Source organism: Periplaneta americana, chromosome 7 (genome assembly GCF_040183065.1).
Source record: "Periplaneta americana isolate PAMFEO1 chromosome 7, P.americana_PAMFEO1_priV1, whole genome shotgun sequence".
NCBI classification, from domain to species: domain Eukaryota; kingdom Metazoa; phylum Arthropoda; class Insecta; order Blattodea; family Blattidae; genus Periplaneta; species Periplaneta americana.
The window spans coordinates 24,812,661-24,839,003 of NC_091123.1; the positions used below are offsets into that span (position 1 = coordinate 24,812,661).

At 34.5% G+C, this 26,343-nt stretch overlaps 1 protein-coding gene and 2 non-coding genes across 15 annotated transcripts in view; 2 read left to right on the forward strand and 1 right to left on the reverse strand.

Moving 5' to 3' along the window:
* sls (sallimus) overlaps positions 1 to 26,343 on the reverse strand; it is a 959,631-nt gene that overhangs the window by 904,918 nt on the left and 28,370 nt on the right. For all 13 annotated transcript variants that reach the window (XM_069830434.1, XM_069830438.1, XM_069830435.1 and 10 more), the window contains exons 2-3: positions 7,569 to 7,741; positions 3,459 to 3,654 (exon numbers count right to left, since the gene is read on the reverse strand). In XM_069830434.1, the coding sequence (XP_069686535.1) occupies positions 3,459 to 3,654; positions 7,569 to 7,738 (366 nt within the window). In that variant the 5' untranslated portion in view covers positions 7,739 to 7,741. The remainder of the gene's footprint in view (positions 1 to 3,458; positions 3,655 to 7,568; positions 7,742 to 26,343) is intronic.
* Positions 9,585 to 9,667, forward strand: TRNAL-CAG (transfer RNA leucine (anticodon CAG)). Its single transcript has one exon. It is a non-coding gene; the product is annotated as a tRNA-Leu (tRNA).
* TRNAL-CAG (transfer RNA leucine (anticodon CAG)) lies at positions 9,737 to 9,819 on the forward strand. The gene has a single exon. It is a non-coding gene; the product is annotated as a tRNA-Leu (tRNA).

The window sequence follows — 26,343 nt, forward strand, 5'->3', positions numbered from 1 at the left end:
CAGAAGTATCATTTCTTTAATTAACTAGTTTTCTGAAACTAAAATGTGTTAATTGCTTTGTACAGATTTTGTTTTTCAATTTTTAACTAAACATTAGAACATTCTTACACGCTTATCACAAAAATTGTTGCAAATCATACGACTTTAGAAACTTGATTCTTTAGAGTTTAATTATGCATCCTAATGTACAGTCTTGAAGAATTTACAAGAGTGACGTGATTTGTAACAACTGTTGTGACAAATGCGTAAGAAAAATATAATTTTGTAGTTAAAAATCGAAAAAAAATATCTGTACGAATCAACTATGGAATTCACAACACATTTTTAGCTTAAAATACTATCTAATTAGAGAAATGATACTCCTGAATAGTTCATTTTTATCTATAATATTCTTTTACTCTTACAAATAAAAAATAATGATATTTTACAAACAACTTCAAATTAGTGTAACTCTGAAAATACTGAGATTATGACAAATGTTTATATGGCTTTCTTGCCCAGAATGAATGTCTTCGAAAATAAGCCCCGTAAGTGGCGGTAAATTCTGTATATATATATATATATATATATATATATATATATATATATATATATATATATATATGAGTAATAAATTAAATAACAGAAAAATATGTTAGAAAGACATGAAACATTACTCACCAAAAACTAGATCAAAAACAGAAAGTTTTTTCATAAAACATGAACACATTAAGGATATATGACCTGAAATTGCAAATATGTCCACAAATCAAGTTATAAAACTTCTAGGATTTGAGTAGGAAAACTACTGCTTATGAATGTGAACCATGGACATCTGGCTAACATAGAGATTAGACCTTCTTATGGATCGGGCAACCGATCGTTGTTAGAAGAATAACAGCAAACAAAATGGATATAATCATTAGAAAAAGAAACAAAGAAAGCAATATGTGTACAATTACCAATGCAGTCGTGCCTGAAGACAGAAACGTGATCACGAAAAAAGGCTAAAAGATAAATAAATATAAGGCTGTAGTATACAAATTCTAAGAATGTAGAAACTAAATACAATAGTCATACTAAGAGTAATCGATGTTCCGAGAACCAATCTAGAGGACTCCAAACACACACACAGATCAACCAGGACAATAAAGAATAGTAGATATGCAGAAAACAGTTCTTGTGGAAACAGCATGCATTCTTAAGACAAAGGGCAGATTAATAATAATAATAATAATAATAATAATAATAATAATAATAATAATAATCCACGAGGACGAAGAGATTAGGCAGACCTCACCGACGTTGGACGGACCAATTCCATTTGTAGTTCACAGACGGGAAACAACCCAAAACTGTGTATTGGCAGAATAATACTTACTTATTTACTTACTTACTTACTGGCTTTTAAGGAACCCGGAGGTTCATTGCCGCCCTCACATAAGCCCGCCATTGGTCCCTATCCTGAGCAAAATTAATCCATTCTCTATCATCATATCCCTCAAATCCATTTTAATATTATCTTCCCATCTACGTCTCGGTCTCCCTAAAGGTCTTTTTCCCTCCGGCCTTCCAACTAACACTCTATATGCATTTCTGGATTCGCCCATACGTGCTACATGTCCTGCCCATCTCAAACGTCTGGATTTAATGTTCCCATTCCGAGGCTTACTTGAAGGGTTCGTAACAAGCTGTTTTTTACAGTGAAGGGTTGTTAGCCCTTCGCCCAACCCCCAAGCTGGAGGACCACCCCTCATCGGCTGTCCGCGACTGCTTATTCAATATATTCGCAGCTACCCTCCATATCTGGAGGCCGTCTCGATCCGCAACCTGAGGACGCGCCATGCCGTGGTGATAGGGACCCACAATATATGGCAGTATAATAATAATAATAATAATAATAATAATAATAATAATAATAATAAATTAGTCCACAGAGGATAAAGGAAATACGTCAGAAAATAATATGATATACGAGGATTTTAAAGAGAGAAGAAATGTGAATAACATCGCCGAAGAAGAGAGTAACGTTTTTGTCTTAAGTAAACCACTAATACACGCAAAAATTCCCGATAAAAATAACACTATACGAGTATTTATTTTTAAAACAATTACGAAGCATGGTGGGAATTGGTTATAGGTACTGAAGCGTTTCCGTAATTTTCCCACAAAGTAAATGGGCAGATTTTCCACGCGAATGGTTTGTCTTCACAAAAAAAAAAATCAGCGCGCACTGTTAATAATTTAGGCTTGATGTGTGGTTTCAGACGAGATCATAGGACTTCGCTCAAAAGGTGTTTGCCTCTCCAAGAAATCATATGTCTAGTTATAGCTCTCCCTATAGTTAAAAACTCAAATGCTCTCACCATCTGTATATATATCACTGACTCCCCGTTACGCTTGGGTTCATATAAACTTGAAGACTTAAATAAAAAAAAAAACCTGTAAATTACTTCTGGAATTCGAGAAAAACAGATCGTTTATAAGCAGACTTACTGGTGCCCCTGCCTGGACTAACATGACGTCTAATTCAGATATGTTAGAAACTTTTAAAATGTTTGGCATTCCTTAGAACCTAAAAAAATATCTGAAGCGAAGTCTGCCAAGTGGCCCTTAAGTAATAAATTCAGAATAAATAAACTCCCACAAAACGTCATAATAATAATAATAATAATAATAATAATAATAATAATAATAATAATAATAATAATAATAATAATACTTACTTACTGGCTTTTAAGGAACCCGGAGGTTCATTGCCGCCCTCACATAAGCCCGCCATTGATCCCTATCCTGAGCAAGATTAATCCATTCTCTATCATCATATCCCACCTCCCTCAAATTCATTTTAATATTATCTTCCCATCTATGTCTCGACCTCCCTAAAGGTCTTTTTCCCTCCGGCCTCCCAACTAACACTCTATATGCATTTCTGGATTCTCCCATACGTGCTACATGCCCTGCCCATCTCAAACGTCTGGATTTAATGTTCCTAATTATGTCAGGTGAAGAATACAATGCGTGCAGTTCTGTGTTGTGTAATAATAATAATAATAATAATAATAATAATAATAATAATAATAATAATAATAATAATAATAATAATAATAGTAATGGTAGAAAATTACACATTTTTAATCATCGTGTCAATTATGTAAAGTTTCTAAAAATTCCTATCGAAACCAAAAAACGATGAAGAAATCGACGCCTGGACTGCAGGATGTGAAATAAAATAGGAATACGAAGTCAAAGCCATCATTCGATACTTCCTCGAAAACATGTTTGGCTGTTTTGAATGGCTCCGATCAAAACCGTGCAATGAAGTTCTTCAGAATTAAAAAATTCGATTAATATTTTTAAAATACGACATAAAAGGAAAAGGGAGAAAACATGCCACCAACATCAAAATAAACATTTCATTGAAACTGAGATCTTTCAGCAGCTACATTAAAGATGGCGTTAAAGTGCAGACGCCTCACCTCGCCCTCTTTCTGCGTCCGCGCGCAGTTGTCGACTCGCTGCTTGTCCCAGAAGGCTTCGGGGCGCAGCACGATGATGGCGGCGGCGTCGGAGCCCATGGTGACGCCCACCTGTCGGATACACGCACGCGCCGTACGCCAGGCGCTGCGCTGCGCGTCCAGCACCACGCTCAGTCCATTGCGGCGGGTCTCAGGACTGCAAAATGCGTTTAAAAAATCCGATTTGGTTACTATTAAGACCGCAACATGGTCACAAATGTTACAACAATGAACGAATGAACCGACTTTGTTTTTTTTTTTTACAAAAACTGCAATATGCTCATAATAGTTACAACAACGAACAAAGTGTCTCTGTTATGATTACAAATGCTCGCTCATACATATTACGGAAGCAACAAACCAACAATCAGGATTACAACAAGCTCATATTTGTCACAACAATCAACAAATCGACTTGTTTCATAACTAGGATTACAACATACTCGCACTCGTTAAAAAAATCAACAAATCTACTTGTATTATAACCAGGATTACAGCAATCTCATACCTGTTACAACAATTATTTAAAAAACCGACTTCTGTTACACCCAGGATTATTGCATGCTTGCAGGATTATTACACAGCAATCAAAAAACCAACTTCTGCTATAATCACAAATAATCACACGTGTTAACAGCAATCAACAAATTTACTTGTGTTATAAACAGGATTACAACAATCTCACATCTGTTACAACGATTATTAAAAAACCGACTTCTGTTATTGCATGCTTGCACGTCACAGCAATCAAAAACCCAACTTCTGTTATAATCACAATCACACGTGTTAACAACAATCAACAAATCTACTTGTGTTATAACCAGGATTACAGCAATCTCACACCTGTTACAACGATTATTAAAAAAACCGACTTCTGTTATACCGAGGATTATTGCATGCTTGCACATCACAGCAACAAAAAAACCAACTTCTGTTATAATCACAATCACACGTGTTAACAACAATCACTAAATTTACTTGTGTTATAAACAAGATTACAACAATCTCACACCTGTTACAACAATAAACCGAGTTCTGTTATACCAAGAATTATTCCATGCTTGCACATTACAACAATAAAACAATCAACTTCTGTTATAATCCCAATTGCTCATGTTGTAATAATAAACAAATTTACTTGTGTTATAAACATGATTACAACAATAACACACATGTTACAACAATTATTAAAAAACCGACTTCTGTTTTACCCAGGATAATTGCGTGCTTGCACGTTACAGCAATTAAAAAAACCAATGTGTTATAATTATATTCACATGTGTTACAACAATCAATAAATGTACTTGTGTTATTACCGGGGTTACAACATCACACACGTGTTAGAACAATTATTAACAAACCAACTTGTTATAATCACGACTACAGCATGCTCGCACATGTTACAATTAACAAATCGACTGGTGTTATAACCAGGATCACAAAATATTCGCACGTGTTACAGGAATAAAAAAAAAAACTATTTGTGTTATAACCAGGATTACATGTTCGCACGTGTTACAACAATGTAAGCTACAGCAACCAACAAATCAACTTCTGTTATAGCTAATCACGATTACAACATACTCGTACGTATTACAAGAATCAACAAATCAACTTGTCATAACCAGAACTGCAGAATGCTCGCACGTTCTTCTTTCTACGTACGACCTTATACAATATTCAATACAGACGACCAACAGTGATGGTAACTTAAATCTAGCGACCGTTTCTGCTATATCTCCTACTTCATTTTCTTTTTCTCCCCAGACGGCTGCGTGTAGCTTATGAAAGATCGATTGGTTACAGTGAGCTAGGACTTCTGATTCCCTTCTAAAGATTAAAAAAAAAACTGTAGTTACATTTCAATAAAAGTAACGATATAATTATAAGAAAAAATGAGAAAGAAAGAGACAATTGGACGTGTATTACGGCCCAATTCTGATTGTCTCTTTTCTGTAATTTTAAATGTTATATTTCAACTTTGTTTGGTTTGAAACTGTGAGACTACGGTAATCCGACAAGAAAAAACAACAGGCTCGCTGCCATAGCAACATCGGAAAAACAAAACAGGGACGATGCCATGTTGAAAATGCCACAAGCAACCTGAATAACATTCGAGTCTGCCCAGAAGCGTCCATTTGTATTCATGCTCAGATTCTGACCTACAGTTTCACGAAATCCGGTAAGAGGACGGAGCATTTGCTTTTTTAAATATTTTTTATAATACGAAGGTCGCTTACTAGTGCCTGGGTTGGACGATCCACATTCCCCATGGCCAGAAGGAAATAAAAATTGAGGTCCTGTCAGCCCGGAGGTAAGTTTGAAGAAATACTTTTAAAAATAAAGGAAAAAGTTGTGTGAATATGACTGTTGTTGCCTGCATCTTGCGGAGGATTGTAAATTGAAGAAGGATAAATTTTGCCCCAAATATCTTGCTTCAGAAAAACTCAGACACTTTAAATGAGTACCTACTGCAGCGATGGTAGTAGTAGTAGTAGTAGTAGTAGTAGTAATAGTAGTAGTAGTAGTAGTAGTAGTAGTAGTAGTGATAGTAGTAATAGAAGTAGGCTAATACTAGTAGTAATACAGGGTGAATCGTAAGAAATGTCATAATTTCAGGGGAGTTATACCTTGACATATTTCAAAGAGAAATGTTAAATACAATTGAAGAGTTCAGAACTATAGTGGGCCAAGCGCTATTTACTAAAACAGTAGAAAACAAGGGTTAAAATGAAGTTATTATCATAATTCAATGGAAACATATAGCTAGTATTATAAAGTATATAGGCTACACATTAAAACTAAATAATATGTCAGTTTTCATTAAACTATGGTATTTACTTAATTTTAACCCTTGCTTTCTCCGTTTTTAATAAATGACGCTTGGCCCACTACGGTTCTGAACCCTTCAATTTTGCTCATTTTCGCTTTCTTTTCGAGATAATAATTGTTTTATATGAAATATTTCATAGCGTGTTTTGGGAAAGCAATTGATTTAATTCCCAATATGCTCAGTCAATTTAAGGGAGCAGTGTATTATGATAATAAATGATTGATAGAATTTTAGTTTTTTCCTTTAAATTTGTAGTTATTTGGCCTGCTGATCCGAAGCTGCGCTCGAGCTTGGTTGGATCCCCCGTTTGCTAAAATTCATTGGTTTCTTCCGAGGTTTTCTCCAGTCGTGAGACTGATGCCGGGTGGTCGGTCTATGGCGAGTCCTCGGCCTCACTTCACTTCACTCCCGATTGGTCTGAATACCGGGTTGGGGTTTTTTTTCCGAAGTTTTCCCCAACCATAAGGCAAATGCCAAGTAATCTGTTGGCGAATCCTCGGCCTCACCTCATCTCACTACATCTCGCCAAAAAAAAAAAAAAATTGTAAAAAATTGAAATTGTAAAAAATTGTAATTGTAATCTTGTAAAATTTTGACTTGTTCCACATCTTAATGCTTCATTACTAATGTAAGATCTATGGAATATAATAAATGAAATGAAATGAACAAATTCTTTTTTAATCTAGATTAAAATTGCAAGTTTCTTGTTTATGTTAGTTAATTAGTTAGGATACAATTAATGAATCATTTAAAGTTTGTGTGACTGCAACCTGTGTATATTTTTGTGTGGCTTTACTTTGTTTACAGTGTTTTTTTTTCTCTCTCTCTTTATTTCTTGTGTAGCTTTACTTTGTATATAGTGTATTTTTTTTCTGTTTATTTCTATTATTGTATTTGTATTCCTGGTGTTGTGGAAGAGAAGGCCTGATGGCCTTAACCACACCAGAATAAATAAATAAGTAAGTAAGTAAATAAATAAACAAACAAACAAACAAATAAATAAATAAATGAATGAATAAATAAAACTTTTCGTTCTTCAAAGAAATTTTATAATGTTACATTTGTTCGAATCAAATAACTACAAATTTGAGGGAGAAACTAAAATTCTTTGTATTTGGCACAATGAAAAACGTAAAAGGATAGAATTTAACCATTCTAGTCAAAATCTGAGTAATGCCGCCACACATTTGAACCTCCTTTCTACAAAATTGCATTCCATATGAAGTATGTAGCTGTACCTGAATATGGACAGGAAGTATCTTAACACCAGGTCCAGGTGGTCCTTGTTCCAGGGCTGAGTCTCTGCAGGCACTGCCACCAGCAGCAGAGGGCGGCCCTCGGTGTCGCGACCTCCTGGCAGCGTGGCGATGCGAGCCTGCAGCGCGCCTAGGATGTCTGCGGCCTCCATCCTCTGGAATACAACGTTATTAATACATTAACTTATTTTCTGGCCGATCGTGTTTTTAACAACCTTAACGATGTTGTTGGTAGGCCTTGTAAGTTAAACTTATAAGACACGTGCGGTAAGTAAATAAATGAAATCAACTTTTATTTATTTACTTAAGGGATTAGGTACAGCTTAAAGGAGTAAAATTTTGGAGATATTCATGTATGTGTATGTGTAAAACACTGTCCTTCTGTTATATGTTCAACATATTTTTATGATTAAAATAGTACATTATGCAACGAGCCTATAATGGTAGTAATTAAGACGCGAGTATGTTTACGAAACGAGCGCAAACGAGTTTCATAATTTTCATACGAGCGCCTTAATTACCATTATAGGCAAGATTCATACGACTTTTTATGCTCGACCATATTTCTAACTTGAAATCATTCATAAATATTCATATTCTTATCTGACTGGGGAGCGGAACTGACCTTGTGCAATATCTCGTAAATTGTGAGATGTGCGCAGACGCGAAAGTATTGATTTTCTCCGAGAAAGAAATGTCATTGACCTTGATATAATCTAGAGAGTAAAATAAACATTAATCTTGATATAACTTTGAAATTGATTTAGACATTGAAAAACGAGATGACAAATTGAATTTATTTGAATATTATTTACAATTAACGCTAATTATTATAGTAACAGAACATAACCTTCTGCGACAGTATTGGATTTCCAGCCTCCGTGACGTTTCGCTAGTTGTCTTTCGATTGCATATCCGAGAATAATCGATACTTGCGCTTTCATATTGCTACAATGGTGTTTTCTGATTGGTGGAACACCTGAACTTTAATGAATAGGTGTACTTTAATGAGGTCCATTTAAGGGCTGCTACCAGGTGTATAATTACTACATTTCGGCATGGTCGAGCATAAACATATTTTTACGATTAAAAAATATTTATATTATTTTGTCAAAATTCAAAATTCACTGTGAGTGATGAAGCGTTTCCCTCATAACTCAAAAAGTATCCAACATTCTGTGATCAAATTTTTTTGTGTGTATTTATGCATGACATATCTACAGTATGATGCAAAATCACTTCTCTGCCTTTGATAGATTGTCTGATAAAAAATAAATTATTTTTAAGAAGTGGTCAAATATCAGTATTTCCTTGTAACGCAAATAAAAAAAAATATTTATTAAGGAAATGTAGTTTAAAGAGCATGATATTGTAAACATGAATTTCAGCAATAAAATAAAAGAGAGAGAACATGAAAAAGTTCACAAGTTTATGAGTTATGAGGCAAACGCTTCATCAATACACAGTGATCTACCATCATTATCTTCAGAACGTCATGAGTAAAAAAGAGAGAGACTAAGAAGAACTTTTCGACTTCTCGTCTGTTCGTGTGTCACAGTCAATTACTCGTATGGACTTGAGCCAAAAGTAGTAAGCTATTTGCTTGAGCCAAGTTAGTGATTCCAACTTAACCTCTGATGCGCTGGCAAGCAATGCCAAATTTCAGTGAACACAACACCATTCTTCAATTTCATACATAATATGAGTTTCTATATTATTTCGTGAGCCTTCAGTGTATTATATCATAACTCATAAATCATAACAAGGAAACGAGTAGTTAAATTAAATAAAGTTATAAGTTTACACAACTGAATCCTACAAGTCTTGAATCAATAGATTCGAGACAAGTCAGGATAGCCGAGCGGCCTAAAGTTCTGCTTTCGATCGTTGTGTACGCTTCGGGCGTGGGTTCGAATCCCACTTTTTGCGCATATATTTTAATTTCTATGGTATTTGTATTGTCGTTATATCAAGTGATTAAGAGTTGTTGATTCTGTCGTCAGGATGGCCGAGCGGTCTAAGGCGCTGCGTTCAGGTCGCAGTCCACTCTGTGGGCGTGGGTTCGAATCCCACTCCTGACAAACAAATTTTAATTTCTATGATATTTGTATTATAGTTATACCAAGTGATTAAGACAAATTCAACTAACCGTCAGGATGGCCGAGCGGTCTAAGGCGCTGCGTTCAGGTCGCAGTCCACTCTGTGGGCGTGGGTTCGAATCCCACTTCTGACATACTTTTTTTTTCAGTGGGTGGCTACAAAGTATGGTGAGGAGGAAATTGAATAATTTATTTTGAAAAGGGTTTAAGTCACTAAATGAGCAAAATTCAGTTATATAGTTTAATATAGTTTAATTAATATTAATCATAGAGTTTAATGTGATGTACATCCCTAAATACAACTTTTTGTATGACAAGAACTCAAGTCCCCACTCCCTATCATTTTATCACTCAGTACAATTGTATGTTTATTTCGAAATAGACTTAAGTCATTGACCTGTATCCTTTTCAAAATAAAAACAAATTAGAACCACAGGTACGCTTCTAGAAATATGTGAACAAGTTGCTCAGCATATAGAATTGATTGAGATAAGGTAGCACATTATTCATATGGGGCAATCAAGTACCTGAATGCTGAACTAAATGTAAAAATCATGCATACACTTTTCAAACAAAATTATCCAGAATCAGCAGTTTCATACTGGTTATATTATAACTATTTTAAAGTAAACTATTCCTAGAGATTTGGTAGGTCACAGGTTGATGCCTGTAATCTTAGTGAGATTAAGAAGAAATATCAGAATGAAGAAAATATAATTATAAATTTATGCTGTTTAAAACGTAAGTTATTAAAATACTATTAAAAATGTATTTATCAACGTGACGACAATGTTTTTCAGTACATTTTAAAGTCTGTACTTCTTAATTGCTAAACTAAACAGTTTTTCAACTTCCTGAAAACTTTTCATTTAATGACTTAACCTCATTTCAAAATAAATGATTCATTTATAAAACATGATCAGTCGGTTATTCGAATTTTATTTGCATCATGTTAGCCTATTCATGTCTGGAAATGTCCTCCGCTAAGACTGAAGTAAAAACAAGTACAGTAGGCTCTAATTCGATACCAGACAGGAATGTAGAAAAAAAAACTTGAATCATTCTGTTTATATGCGCTACGAATCCCGATATTTGTGAATTTCTTGTCTTGGTTCGAAATACAAGGACTAAGACGGAACAGGTCAAAAGACCGAATAGTTACAGTGTATGAAATTTACAGAGTGAATTGAATTGTAGTTCCTTGAATTTGTAGTGTAAGCAGTCCCTTCGGCGCGGCGGTACGATTCATTGAAAGACTAACACGATATACTGCTTCCTATGACATGAATATTGCCCTGTTTTGTCTTCAGGTGTGGTGAGGCGTAAATGTCAAGGCTGATCGTTTACCACTTCTTGGGACGTCCTATAGCTCTTTTCCGGTTTGTACATTAGAAGTTCAAACGGTAGTCTTCGGATTCATTCTTTCTACGAACCCGTCCCCACTTATTTCTGCAGCTACCGAGTTTGTTGACGACTTTCCTACGTTTAGTTCCTGTTCGATGTCCCCATTCTTTATGTGCTCTAGTCATAAGTGCTGTGTTAATGGGCGTAAGGGGACACATATGAGTTTCAAAAGTTATAAATTTTCATCTAAAATTTGTAAATTTTAAACTACATAAAGAGGCCTATAATACTAGGTATTATATGCACAAAATTTGGTGCCATTAAGAGTTAATAGTTTTGAAATTATATTTTTTAAATATATTTTATATTGACGTCAGTCGTCACTAAAAAGGCTTCGCCCGACAAAGTTTTCAAAATTTGTAGTTCATATTGGCTCGAAAGCTTGAAAATAGCCATGAGAATAATATAAATTAATTAGCTTTTTTTGAGCTCAGTCTAAATAAAGAGTCACAATACATTTTTAATTAGATTTTCTTAATTTTTCACCATTATTTCACCATAGTGTCCCCTAAAAAATCTCATTTCAGCTACCTCTGTTTTCTCTTCATTTCATTTAATATTAGGGTTTATGTTTAACAGATATATGGCAGTAGTAGCGATATCTTTCCACTGCAAAGGTTATTTATCAATAGTAATGTCACAAGAGGTCTGAGATTTGCAAATAAATCCGCCAATAAATTCGCGAGCAATTCGCGAGTGGATTTATTTGGGAAATCTCAGACCTCGAGTGACATTTATTAGGATTATTTGGTGAATAGAATAAAAATGTAAATAATATATTCCTAAAATTGGCTGACAAAATGTTAATATTGTACATTTATGAATACTTAACCTATTCAGACATTGTGAAGTCGAAATAGATGAATAACGATTACTGCAATAAAGAAATCGAGTGTTATTCAGTAATGCCAATTGAGAAAAGCGAAATACAGGTTTAAAAATGTTAATTACATGTACTGCGCTTTTCTCTTATTATAACAGAAATAAGTTTTCATTATCTGTTGAAATCATAATTTAATTTAAAGATTTTCTATAATTACACCATGTATTGTGGGTCCCTATCACCACGGCATTGCGCGTCCTCAGGTTGCGGATAAAGGAGACGGCCTCCAGATATGGAGGGTAGCTGCGAATATATTGAATAAGCAGTCGTGGACAGCCGATAAGGGGTAGTCCTCTAGCTTGGGAGTTGGGTGAAGGGCTAACACCGTAAAAAATAGCTTGTTACGAATCCCTACAATAAAAGATTAATCTTGCACAGGATAGGAACCGATGGCGGGCTTATGTGAGGGCGGCAATGAACTTTCGGGTTCCTTAAAAGCCATTTGGAAGTAAGTATAATTACAAATAACCTGATTAATACATTAATTAAATGAACAATTGTTATGAAGGAGTGTAATTTTCTTTAGATACAATGGACATGGAATTAGAAGATGAAGATGAAGATGTGAAAGCAGGATTTTGCACTTTATTTAGTAAAATGGATTCATGCTCATCGATTTACGTGAAAACAGTTGGTTGCACTGACTAAACAAAAAAACGACCATGCGATAAATTGATAGTGATAAATCGAGCTGCAGAAATTATCGCGATGTACGACTGTGATTGATTGTAATTCAAAATTTCATTACACTTCATTGGCCGAAAATGGAATGACGTCATATAAACGAAATAGTAGTCGAAATTTAACTTGGACAATATTATTATTATTATTATTATTATTATTATTATTATTATTATTATTATCATCATCATCATCATCATCATCTTCCTAACAAGTATTAGGCCAAGTGGCCTGTTACGGTCTCAAACTAGAATTTTCAGTCCATCTCTTCTTTGGACGGCCTAGAGATCTTTTGCCATATAGATGGTAATGAAGCAGTGCTTTTGGAATTCTGCATCGATTCATTCGTTCGAGATGACCCTTCCACTGAAGTTGATATTTGCTGATGAACTGCATAATGGGTTCTATTTGAAGTTCTTGCATTAGGTCCTCATTTTTTTTATGATCCCAGCGAGTATATCCAGCTGTTGCTCTCATAAACCTCATCTCACTTGCTGTTATTCTACTGACATCTTTATTCTTCACAGTCCACGCTTCGCTACCATAGCTTAATACTGGCTGTGCTAAGGTTTTATACAAGCCTATTCTTGTGTGTCTTTGTACTAGTGAGGGTTTCATGATTTTATTAATGATCCCCATTGTTTTATTATATTTACATATTTTTTCAGCAATATCTACTTCATCATAAGGTGATAGTGTATAGCCAAGATAAGTGAAGGTATTTACTCTTTCTATTATTTTATTATTCAAACAGATGTTGCTTGGTACAGGGAATTTCCCACAAAATGACATGATTTTCGATTTTTCAATATTAATTTCCATGTTATATTTTTCACTGACCTTATTTAAATTGTGTACTGAATATTGTAAATCATCTTCAGTTGATGCCATGAGAACTAAATCATCAGCGAAAAGTAAAGCATCAAGCTGCAAATTTCGATTAATTGGAATAAATCCATGTCGTGTCTGTCGCCAATCTTGAATGATTCTATTTATATATATATATATATATATATATATATATATATATATATATAATAAACAGAAATGGTGAAAGGCCACAGCCTTGTCGTACTCCACTATAAATGGGTCGCCACTGTGAAAGTTTACTGTTGCTTCGAATTGCTATGATGGTTGTTTTATATATATATTGTAAATATTTTGTATAATCTGTTGAGGTACTTGATCATCTGCCAAAATCTGAAGTAATTTATTCCGATTGACTTTATCAAAAGCCTTTTTAAAGTCAATGAATGCCATATGCGTTTCTAAATTAAATTCTCTATGTTTCTCAACCAGTAATTTCAATGCGAAATATCCATCACAACAGGATCTTCCTCGACGAAAACCATTTTGTTCCTCACTGATAATATTGTCGTAATGCTTATTGAGTTTGTTTTTCAAAATATTTGCATACATTTTATATCCTGCGTTCAATAAACTTATTCCTCTATAATTATCCGTAATTTTCAAATCTCCTCTCTTATGTATAGGAATTACAATAGATTTAGTCCAGCTTTCGGGAAATCCTTGTCCCTCCCAAATCAAATTTAAAAATCTCAAAAATCTTTGTAGAAATTTATGGCTAGCATATTTAAATAATTCACTATTTATTAAATCTTCTCCTGGAGATTTATTGTTTTTCAATTTAGCCAAGACTCTTTGTAGTTCATCCATAGAAATTGACTCCAATAAAGGATTAGTTGAAAATGGAAGCGTGAGAGATTGTGTTGATGTAGACCATAGTTGTTGAAAATACTGTAACCAATTGTCCTGAGAAATAACATTTATTCTTAGATTATCTTTTACTTCACAATTTAATTTCTTAAGAATTTTATAAGTCTGTGGTTGAGGCCGAGTGATATCATTTTCTAAGTATGCCACAAAGTTTATCCAATTCTGTCTATGTTTTTTGTCTATGTTATTATTATTATTATTATTATTATTATTATTATTATTATTATTATTATTATGTAAAAATTATTAAACTCAGTAGTATGATAGTATGATTTATCTTGTAAAAAGTGATGATATTTCGGACACAGCGAGCAGGAACGCAGGGGTCAGTCAAGTGGTAGCGGCTGGTGATATGGGTTTGTGTCCTGGATAAAAGCTTTCCGTGGTTACGAGAGAGGTTAGTCTCGGCTGCAACCGGTCGGTTGGGTGACCTGACTACTACGGAGCACAACTTACGCACTCGACTGGTTCCCCAAACCCTCCGCTCAGCGTCTCCCACGGAAGCAACTCTGAATGTAATGAGTTCCCAGAACCGTGGATGCTCAGCCCTGGAGGGCTCAACCACCTTCGAGATCAGGACGACAAGGGCAGCCTACGACTCACAATTTCAAGATATTCTAGAAATATTTAGTAACAGGATACCCACACTCTATGCGTATCCATTTTTAATTGGTTATCTGGGTGATATCGAGATGGTATCTGGCGAGATGAGTCCATCTTATTTTAAAATCCAATCCATCTACTTCCCTTTAAAAACAATGTATTCATCTCAATTTAAAATAAATCCAATCCATCTACTTCCCTTTAAAACCAATGTATTCATCTCAATTTAAAATAAATCCAATGCATCTAGTAGTTCCCTCTAAAACCAATGTATTCATCTTAATTTAAAATAAATCCAATCCATCTACTTCGCTTTAAAAACAATATACGCCTATTCATCTCAATTTAAAATAAATACAATCCATCTACTTCCCTTTAAAAACAATGTATTCGTCTCAATTTAAAATAAATCCAATCCATCTACTTCCCTTTAAAAACAATGTATTCATCTCAATTTAAAATAAATACAATCCATCTACTTCCCTTTAAAAACAATGTATTCATCTCAATTTAAAGTAAGTCCAATCCATCTACTTCCCTTTAAAAACAATATAGGCCTATTCATCTCAATTTAAAATAAATCCAATCCATCTACTTCCCTTTAAAAACAATGTATTCATCTCAATTTAAAATAAATCCAATCCATCTACTTCCCTTTAAAGACAATTTATTCATCTCATTTTAAGATAAATCCAATCCACCTACGTCCCTTTAAAAACAATGTATTCATCTCAATTTAAAATAAATACAATCCATCTACTTCCCTTTAAAAACAATGTATTCATCTCAATTTAAAATAAATCCAATTCATCTACTTCCCTTTAAAAACAATGTATTCATCTCAATTTAAAATAAATCCAATCCAGCTACTTCCCTTTAAAACCAATGTGTCCATCTCACTTTAAAATCAAGTACAATACCCTTTTCTTCGAAACCAATGTATTCATCTCTACTTAAAATCAAATCCATCTTCCTTCAAAATCAATCTACGTTCCTCCCTTCAAAACCAATGTCTTCATCTAAATTTAAAATAAAATTCATCTACTTCCTCTAAAACTAATGTATTCATCTCCCTTTAAAATCAATTCACCTAGCTCCCTTTAAAATCAAATCCATCTATCTCCCTTTAAAACCAATAATATTAATCTCTCTTTAATATCAAATCCATATACTTGCATTTAAAACCAATGCATTTACTCCCTTTACAATCAATCCACCTATCTCCCTTTAAAACCAATGTATTCATCTTTCTTTAAAATCAAATCCATCTTTCTCTCTTTAAAACCAATCCGTCCAGCTCCTTTTAAAAATCAATTAATCTATCTCTCTTTAAAACCATCTGTCCGTCTCCCTTTAAAAAATCATTTAATCTATCTCATTTTAAGTTTAAATCCATCTGTCGTAATTTAAAAACAAATCTGTCAGCACATCTTCCTATTTTTCCGTCCATCTGTCCGTCTGCTCGCCTAACTATCTGTCCGTACATCTGTCTGTCCGTCCAATTGTCCACACGTCCATCTGTGCGTCCATCTATTTGTCTGCCAATCCAGCTGTCTGTCCCTCCAATTGTCCACATGTCCATCTGCCTGTCTGTACATATATTTATCGATTTGTAGGTCTGTCCATCTGTCTATCGATCTGAATGTCTGTCCGCCCAACTGTTTGTCCGTCCATCTGTCTCTCAGTCTGTCTGTCGTCTGTCCTTCCTAATGCATATGTCCACATGTCTGTCTGTCTGCCCATCTGTCTGTCCTTATGTCTCTCTTTCTGACCATCTATCTGTATTTCGGTCCATCTATCTGTCTGTCCGTCCAACTGTCTGTTCATCTGTCTGTCCTGTTATCCATCTGTTCGTGCAACTGTCTCTATGTCCATCTGTCTATCTGTCCATCTCTCTGTCTGTCCGTCCATCTGTCTGTCGGTCCATCTGTCTGTCGGTCCATCTGTCTGTCGGTCCATCTGTCTGTCTATCCATCTGTCTGCCCGCCTATCTGCCTCTTTGTCTGTCCATCTTTCTGTCTGTCAGTCCATCTATCTGTTCATTTGTTTATCTGCCAGTCCAAATGTCTGTTCATCTGTCTGTCTGTCCATTTATCCATCTGTCCGTTTAACTATCTCTATGTCCACCTGTCTATCTGTCCATTCATCTGCCTGAATTTTCGTTCTTCTGTCTGTCTATCCGTCTGTCGGCCCATCTGTCTCTCTGTCTGTCCGTCTGTCCATTTGTTTATCTGCCCGTCCAACTGCCTGCCTTTCCGTCTGTCTGTCTGTTCGTCCGAATTTCCTTCCTGTGGAAAGCCACGCTAAGGACTTCATAGTCCTTTAATATCCATCACCCTCAGCTGGGTTTGATCCAGCGAACTTTGGGTCCAATGGTATCCACTAGACCACTGAAGACGATTCAAATAAATGGTTAATCATTATCACGGTTTTCGTAACAATATGGTGTAATTCCGTGCCTTCAATCTCATCGGGAATTCGGGTTCGCTTTGTCTTTGGACACCATTCATGCACGTGCTGCTGCCTGTGGAATGTTCGGTGGCCTCCGACATGAAATATTTCTTTTATATCTCCAAGCCTGGCTATGTGAGAAGCTTAACAAAAAGGCGAGTTGGCTGTTAGGTGATTTATTCCAAGACTGCTGATGTTGACGTGAAAGAAAGAATTGCTGAAAATTCCCTTCCAGAAACATCCGCTGTCATTCGTAGGATTGTAGCCTATAGCACTGTTACTGATTGGAGCTGATATTTCTAAACTTAATTTTATAAAAATGAATACAGCTACAATAGTGCAACTTTCACTACATGAGAGAATAATTTTTAAAGTTTTATAGAAGTTCATTGCTAAAACGTGATGCATACGGCTGAAGCTGTTTGCTCACTATCAGATTTTCGTCAAATTTAATGCTTCACAAGATTTTCCAATACTACTTTACAAGTGTTAGGTCCGGTTTCTTCAACCTTTGTTAAATTATAACAGTGTGTTATTTCATTTTAACTGTAAACTTAACAGCTGAAGCATTTCTTCAACTACTGTTAGTACTAACAGGCTGTTAAAACCTATGTTAATTTAACTGCCCAATTTCAAGCAGTTAAATCATTTAACTCTCTGTTAGCATAGAAGTATCCAATATGGCTGGTGCATTAGATGCTGAACTTTTATATCTTGATTATACAGAAAATGCTATCCATGAATACATAAACAGAGAAGATGATTTCTGTGATTTGACAGACCAGAAGTTCATACAAAGTATAGGCTATTTTCTGCCATGCCTCACTTTTCGCTTTCACCTTAGATCCGTTTGTTTGTTTATTCTCATTAATTGGTTTATACTGCGAAATTATTTCCAGCAGAAGGCTTCTCGCGAACGAAGAGAAATTGTTCCACGATTTGTTTTTGTTCCAGTGTTTTCCATTTCACAACAGCAATACCAATATACCGCTCCACGCTACTGTTATACAGACGATGGAAAGAAGAGAAATCAAACCTGAGAGAATAGAAAGACTTCTATCCTCTCTGAATCAAACAACAGAAACAAGCGAGAATCGCAATTGTCAGAGTTCAGAAAACAGAATTGAGCCTATACTTGGTTATAGGTCATGGTTAAACTCTACAATCTCTGGTCCTAACAGAGAGTTAACAAACAGAATGTTAAAATGTGAAATGTAAAGTTGAAGAAACGCAATATTTTTAACAGCAATTCATACTTTTAACTTACAGTTAACTAACGTTATGTTAGGTGCATTTTAACAAAAGTTGAAGAAACCGGACCTTACTGCCAAATCACTTACAGTACTCTAAAAGTCTTTGACTGTCTTGAAAGTAAATAAGAACATGTTCTAATTCGTCAAAAACTTGACAATTCTTTGAAGGAATTGACCAATGTGATTCGAAAATATTATGACGCCAATAACGAAAAAAACATGGCGTTCTGGCCGAGGAAAGATCTTTGCGAGTTAATTAAATTATGTATATGAATTAAATCCAAGCCTGTACGCCTTGGGTTCTCTGAAATACCACAATAAAATGGTGAATAACGTAAATAAGGAAACAGCAAGGCATCTATCTCGAGTCAAGTACCAATACATGTATATCTTTTAATGAAGAAGATTCTTATCTATATCTTACGCAAATACTAATAATATTTTGTTTTAAAACAATTGCAATCATAATTTTATTTGTTTTTTTAGGTTACCATAGAGTTAAGCAATACAAATATTGTTTTGTATAGCCTAGTTATTCTCCAAAGGACGTACATTTATATTGCAGTATTTCTTGTGTCAGAAGGCAAAAGAAAGTGCCAAACACTGATGATAGATTCATAATACTGTATAGAATTTTATGCTTGTTTTGATGTTGGTACTCCTATAAGTAGAACAGTCGCAATAACACAAGCTTAGAACAGTCTAGTCGCGAAGCTTGAGGTGATTTTTTGCATTTCTAGCGATACAATACTCCAAGCGGTTAGCAACTGAGAGGACTAGAAACAATAGACTATGCGATAGTAACGATCCTAGTGGCTAGCAACTAAAGTTCAACTGTCATTGGATGCATATTCCCTATGTATTGACCTTCGTAACTGTAGATACTAGACTGTGATCCTAGTATAATTAAATATCGGCAACTTCTATAGTTTCAAAATCTCGGTACACCACTTCTCTTCAATCTCTTCACATATGACATTCCATGTTCACACATAGCTATTTATGCTGATGATACAGTTCTCTTTTATTCTCATAGTAACCTAAATACTGCAATCAGCACTCTTCAGACATCCTTACAGGAGCTGTCTAAATGGTTCTCTGACTGGAGATTACTACTCAACATTACCAAGACAGAAGCTAAAATCTTCTCTTTAAGGCCTATTCATAATCCACCTCCTTTGATTCTTCTAAATGAACAAGTTACATGGCTCTCTAGTCAAGAAGCTGTAAAATATTTGGGACTATTATTAGACACGAAACTTACATGGAATGCCCATATAACTCGCATTGTTACACTAACCTCTTCTAGAATTCGAAAATTGTACCCCTTGGTTAATAGACGTTCACAAATTGGATTGGATTGTTCAATGCTACTCTACACCTCGCTTGTACGACCTCTTTTAACTTATGCAGCGCCAGTGTGGAGGACAGCAAATAAGACTCACATGCATCGCCTACAAGTTCTCCAGAACAAGTTCCTGCGTACTGCAACAAATGCCCCCTGGTTTGTAAGAAATCAACAACTGCATCAAGAATTGAGAATTCTTCCACTAGAACAATACATCCACTCAATATCAAAATCCTTCTTCAACAAACTTCCTGGTGTTCCTGGAGCTGTGACATATAACATTGGAGCAAGATCTTGTCAGCCATCTAGACTTAAAAGGAAACTTCCTCAAGACATCCTTCTTAGCGATACTGACGACTCTTCATAAACACAGAAAATCATTATCATATTTTTATTCTCATAATTCACAAAAATGATTAATTAACTTATTTAAATTACTTAGAAGAGCCTTTAGAGCCAACCTCAGCATGATATTCTGTATGTGATATTCCATAATTTAACAGTGGTCTGTATAGCAAGTTTGCTGGTCGGCCAATAAATAAATTTAAAAAAAATCTCGGTAAAGAAATAATATCGATAACTTGATTACAGAGCCTTCTTTTGTTCTCTGCTCATAAATATCACAGCTCTTACATAAATGGTACAACCACACGTTATAAATTGGCCGTAAATAATTTTCTCCCTTCGCTCCGCCGAGAAGAGAGATTGTTTATAAGTTATACATTACGAAGCAACATTGAACACAACCTAAATACTTTTGACGGGAAGTTGGTTTCTTTCCCTTCGAGTGTTCTGTAACGTGTCTATCGCTTCTGGTTATTTTGACGTAGACAGTACGTCTGAACATCTGGAGAATTGATCACAAATTAAATCGTAAGACATAACTTAAATATCATCATCCTCATCCTCACAGGTTGTAGTGCTTTGAAGAACTGTTACGGAATACCAAAGTTTTCTTTTCCATCGTTTTTTAGAACGCCTCAACGACCCTTTTTCTGTTGGATTTTAATTCAGGATTGCTTTTGGTATCATAACTTAAATATTTACATTAAAATTATCAGAAAAACAATATTATGAGTATTATGACTAGAGTATTGTTATTAATACAACTTTTTTCCCTAATGTCGTCCCCGATTGGGTGGGTCCCATTCAAAACCTGCTAATTGCATAATTTTCGATATTGAGAAAAAGGAGAAAAGTAGCCTATGTATCTCAGTAACTATGAATAATACAATACTTATTAATTTTCAAACATGTGTTCTTTTCTATTACTACTCAAATCGTCAATAGATTCGTTCAATTAGTTTAACATATAATGGTATTTTGATTGTACATTGAACAGGGTTTGAATCGGAGTTTCTATGAATCATCAGTAAAATTAAATTTATTTTACTGAAGGTTAAGTGTTACACATTTATTCATAAAACAACAGATCAGTTAACGTTGTGGTTACTATTCTCGACAGTGAGACAGTAGGTCTCCACAATGAACCTAGTCATTTCATTAACTATAACATGAGGACAATCCCCCTTCAGAATCCGCCAAAAGCTCCTTAGATCTTTCTACGTATATAGGTAAAGGAACGAAGATCACTTGAGGGTCCCAGAGAATAAATAATTATAGGAATAGTCTAAACATGGGATTAAAGAATGAAGGTAGATTTAAAAAAATGGAAGGATAATCTTGTTAGATAAAACGCCAATGTATATCAGCATTTAAAGTAAGAGGGATACAGTAATTTATTTTACAATGTGTGTAATAGGTATATAGGACGATTGCTGCTATCTACCTTTCTGACAGGGAATCTAGAAAACGGAAGGAATACGTAATCAGTGAAGAGGTATTTGGAGACATTAATTGGTATGCTTGACCTAAACTTTTGTTCTACATGCCTAGAAATGGTATCGATTGCAAGGAACCTAGACCGAGAAAAGATGTATTTGAAGATAGTTCGTGAACTTTCGATTACAAAGTATGTAGAATCTAAGTTCGTGTCTCCTGTCGGGAATACACGATGACTGAGGATGTATTTGTAGGCACTTGGTGTACTCGACCTAAACGTGTGTTCTACAAGCCTAGAAATGTTATGGATTGCAAACTATGTAGAATTTAATGTTTGGTTCAGTTAAGGAAATAAATTCCAGTACCTCCTCTCTCATTATACTATACCGCACTCCTAATACCAGGAGACAAATTCTATAGGAACTCCCAAGGACACAGATACATCTATCATAGCAATAGCAAAATGAAAATGGCAATATAAGGTAAACCATGAATGAAAAACGTGTACCCTCAAAATTTTATTCTTTTGGAAGTTGTTTCTATTTATTTTTCCAATTCTACGTTTATACACATACTTTATGTAAATAATAATACACGCCTTCTAGTCAGAAGTAATATTTTTGACTTCATGTGCTTTGACTGTAAGTCTAAGCGTACTTACAAATCTATATAATATATAATATATGAGTTATTAGACATGGAAATGAGATTATGTTATTCTATCACATGCAGACTCTGTTAAAACTGCATTTTCCATTTGCTTTATTCGTTAACATTATATCTAAGGACTGATTTACTGTGGTAAGATATAGGCGACTCTTCCTATATTTCAATTTTAGCATGTGGATGTCTATACGTGCCAATGATATTAATTTTTTAAATAGTGGGAATAACTGGATATGATCATTTCTATGAATTTCATATATGTATAAAGTATTGCGTTATCATGCATTTGCAAAAAAAAAAAGAATGATGAATGTCATACAGCGAATCGTATGTTAGGTGTATGATATTATAATAGACGTGTTGAAAGAGTAATACTTCGTTCTCTTTTCGGATAGCGTAAGCACACAGCCACCTGGTTACTACTCACAACGAACCCCACGTTTTCCACTAGTTAAAAAAAAAAAAAAAAAAAAAAAAAAAAAAAAAAAAAAAAAAAAAAAAAAAAAAAAAAAAAAAAAAAAATATCCTCGCTCCTTCAGTAGCCGCCGATTGCTTCTTAGATCTTTCTACATATATAGGTAAAGGAACGAAGATCACTTGAGGGTCCCAGAGAAGAAATATTTATAGGAATAGTCTAAACACAGGAACTAAAGAATGTAGATAAATTAAAAAAATGGAAGGATAATCTTGTTAGATAAAACATCAATGTGTATCAGCATTTAAGGTAAGAGGCATAAAGTAAATTATTTTAAAATGTTTGCAATAAGTATATAGGACGATTTCTGCTATCTACCGTTCTGACAGGCTATCTAGAAAACGGAAGGAATACGTAATCAGTGAAGAGACATTAATTGGTATGCTTAACCTAAACTTGTGTTCTACATGCCTAGAAATGGTATCGATTGCAAGGAATCTAGATTGAGAAAAGATGTATTTGAAGATAGTTCGTGAATTTTCGATTACAAATATGCAGAATCTAAGTTCGTGTCTTCTATCGGGAATACACGATAACTGAGAATGTATTTGTAGGCACTTGGTGTACTCGACGTAAACGTGTGTTTTACAAGCCTAGAAATGTTATCGATTGCAAACAATGTAGAATTTAATGTTTGGTCCAGTTAAGGAACCAAACTCTAATACCTCCTCTCTCATTACACTATACCACAGTCTAGTATATACAGTCGCGAAGCTCAATACGTAGTAAATATGCAAACATTAGATAGTTGCTCACCACTAGGATCGCTAATATCGCCTCATTACAGCCAATGCAAAATAGAACCGTCACAGTCTATTGTTTCTAGCACCCTCAAAACTCAAGCTTCGTGACTGTATATAGTAGACTGTGACTATACCGTACCACAGTCTACTATATACAGTCGCGAAGCTTGAGGTGTTTTTTTTGCAAATCTCGTGATAAAGCGCTCCAAGCTGTTAGCAACTAGAAACAATAGACTGTCCATGGTCGACTTTGGACTGAGTCGTATTTCTATCGAGTGCTAGCTCGTTGCGTATTTCACATTAATGCTTGTGAAATGTTCGTTGTTGGTTATAATGAAAATGTTAATGGCTAAAATATAATAATTGGAATAATAATATGGTTATAATGAAAATGTTAATGGCTAAAATATAATAATTGGAATGCTAATATGGGACAAGGAGGAGACGTTTGTAGTGCTATAAATTGTAGCAACAGTAAGAGAAAGAGGCCAAAGTTATCATTTTTCCGTTTTCCGAAAGATTCAGAAAGGTTCCTGGGTTTCCACAAGAATTCTGTGCAGAAACAAAACTGTTAATTTGAAGTTCTTTGTGACTGTTAGAATACATATCCTTAAATTTCACAATGAAATGTTTCAATCTAACCGAAAGGACATTAGATACCGATTAAAGTTATGTCGCTCAGGCTGCTAAATTTCCAGAGAAATAAAGGTTAGGTCTACTTTTTTTTCAGAGGATATATTTTTAATTGTAGTTATTAATTTTGTTATTACTTTTATGCGTTATTTTACTAAAGACGTAGAAAAATTAAGTTTGTTTTAATGAAATTTATTGATCACGTTTTATTTTCAATTCTGGTGGGATTATTATTGCTTAGGCCTACTTTTTTCTTCAAAGGATATTTTTTTAATTATAGCTGTTAATTTTGTTGTTATTTTTATTTGTTGCTTTACTAGAGGCGTAGAAAAAGTCTGTTACAATAAAATTTATTGATCACATTTTATTTCCAATTCTGGTGTGATTATTATTGCTTAACCTCATCCCACTTTGTTAACTACGTAAGCCTACACTACAAGTACCGGTACACGTAAGTTACTCCATTAATTCATATTTCCATTATTATTGTTGTAAAGAGAAATGCAAATTAATATTTACTGGTTTCATAGTTAATTATCGCAATAATCTTGAATGAGTGAAGCTATTATAGTAAATTTCAGTTCGTTTTGCACAAACAAAAATTATATTAACTTATTTCTTGCAGGTATCTTCGAGTTTATGGTGGAATTTAATATACTTCATTAAAATAATAAATTAACTTTATGCCTTTAATATTTCAATAATGGAAGGAAGGTGTTAATTTTTCCAAAAGAACACGACAACGAAAGTGTAACATATTTTGTCGGCTGCTAGGAGAGAGATCTGCGATGATGAGGCGATAGTACCGATCCTAGTGGTGGGCAACTACCCATGTTTGCATTTTTACTACATATTGAGCTTCGCGACTGTATATAGTAGACTGTGACCGTACTCTTCTTCTTCTTCTTCGTTCTCTTTCTTGGCCTCGGGTTCAATTCAATGATCCCATGTAGCCAGCTAAATTCTCTAATGTAAAATTGTATTCTCTTATGTACTGAATAAATAGCACCGAAGTACCGCACCGACCGGTGACTAACTATTTAAAAAAAAACATGAATGAGTTGTGGATGATAAACGATGACAGTGAACACGCCTGCACTTCACGGAGACAGACCGATGACTGGACCGTACTCCTAATACCAGGAGACAAATTCTATAGGAACTTCCAAGCACACAATTTTCGGAATTACAGAGACATCTGTCAGAGCAATAGCAAAATGAAAACGGTAATATAAGGTGAAGCGTGAATGAAAAACTTGAACCCTCAAAATATTGTTTTTTTGTAAGTTGTTTCTATTTATTTTTCCAATTCTACGTTTATACACATACATTATGTACATAATAATACACGCCTTCTTGTCAGAAGTAATATTTTTGACTTAACGTGCTTTGACTGTAAGTCGAAGCGTACTTACAAATCTATATGAATATATAATATATGAGTTATTAGAAATGGAAATGAGATTACGTTATTCTATCACATGCAGACTCTGTTAAAGCTGCAGTTTGCCATTTGATTTATTCGTTGACATTATATCTAAAGTCTGATTTATTGTGGTAAGATATAGGCGACTTTCCCTATAGGCCTATTTCAATTTTAGCTTGTGGAACACGTGCCAATACTATTAATTTTTAAAATAGTGGGTATAACTGGATAAGATCGTTTATATGAATTTAATATATGTATAATGTATTGTGTTATCATGCATTACTAGGAAAAAGAATGATTAATGTCATACAGCAAATCGTATGTTATGTGTTTATAGTGTGTGACATTGTAATAGTCGTATTCAAGAAAGGGAAATGCTTCGTTCTCTTTTCGGAATGGCTAAATACACTGTCTCGTGGTAAGCGTTCTTTAATGCTTCATAAATCGCAGTCTATCGAATGACAAAAGTCAGTTCTTAACATTAAACTTGCCTGATGCTTTGATAAAATTAAATAATTCTTTATTTATACTTCTGAGCGAGTACATTCATCTATGAAAACTGTAAATAAG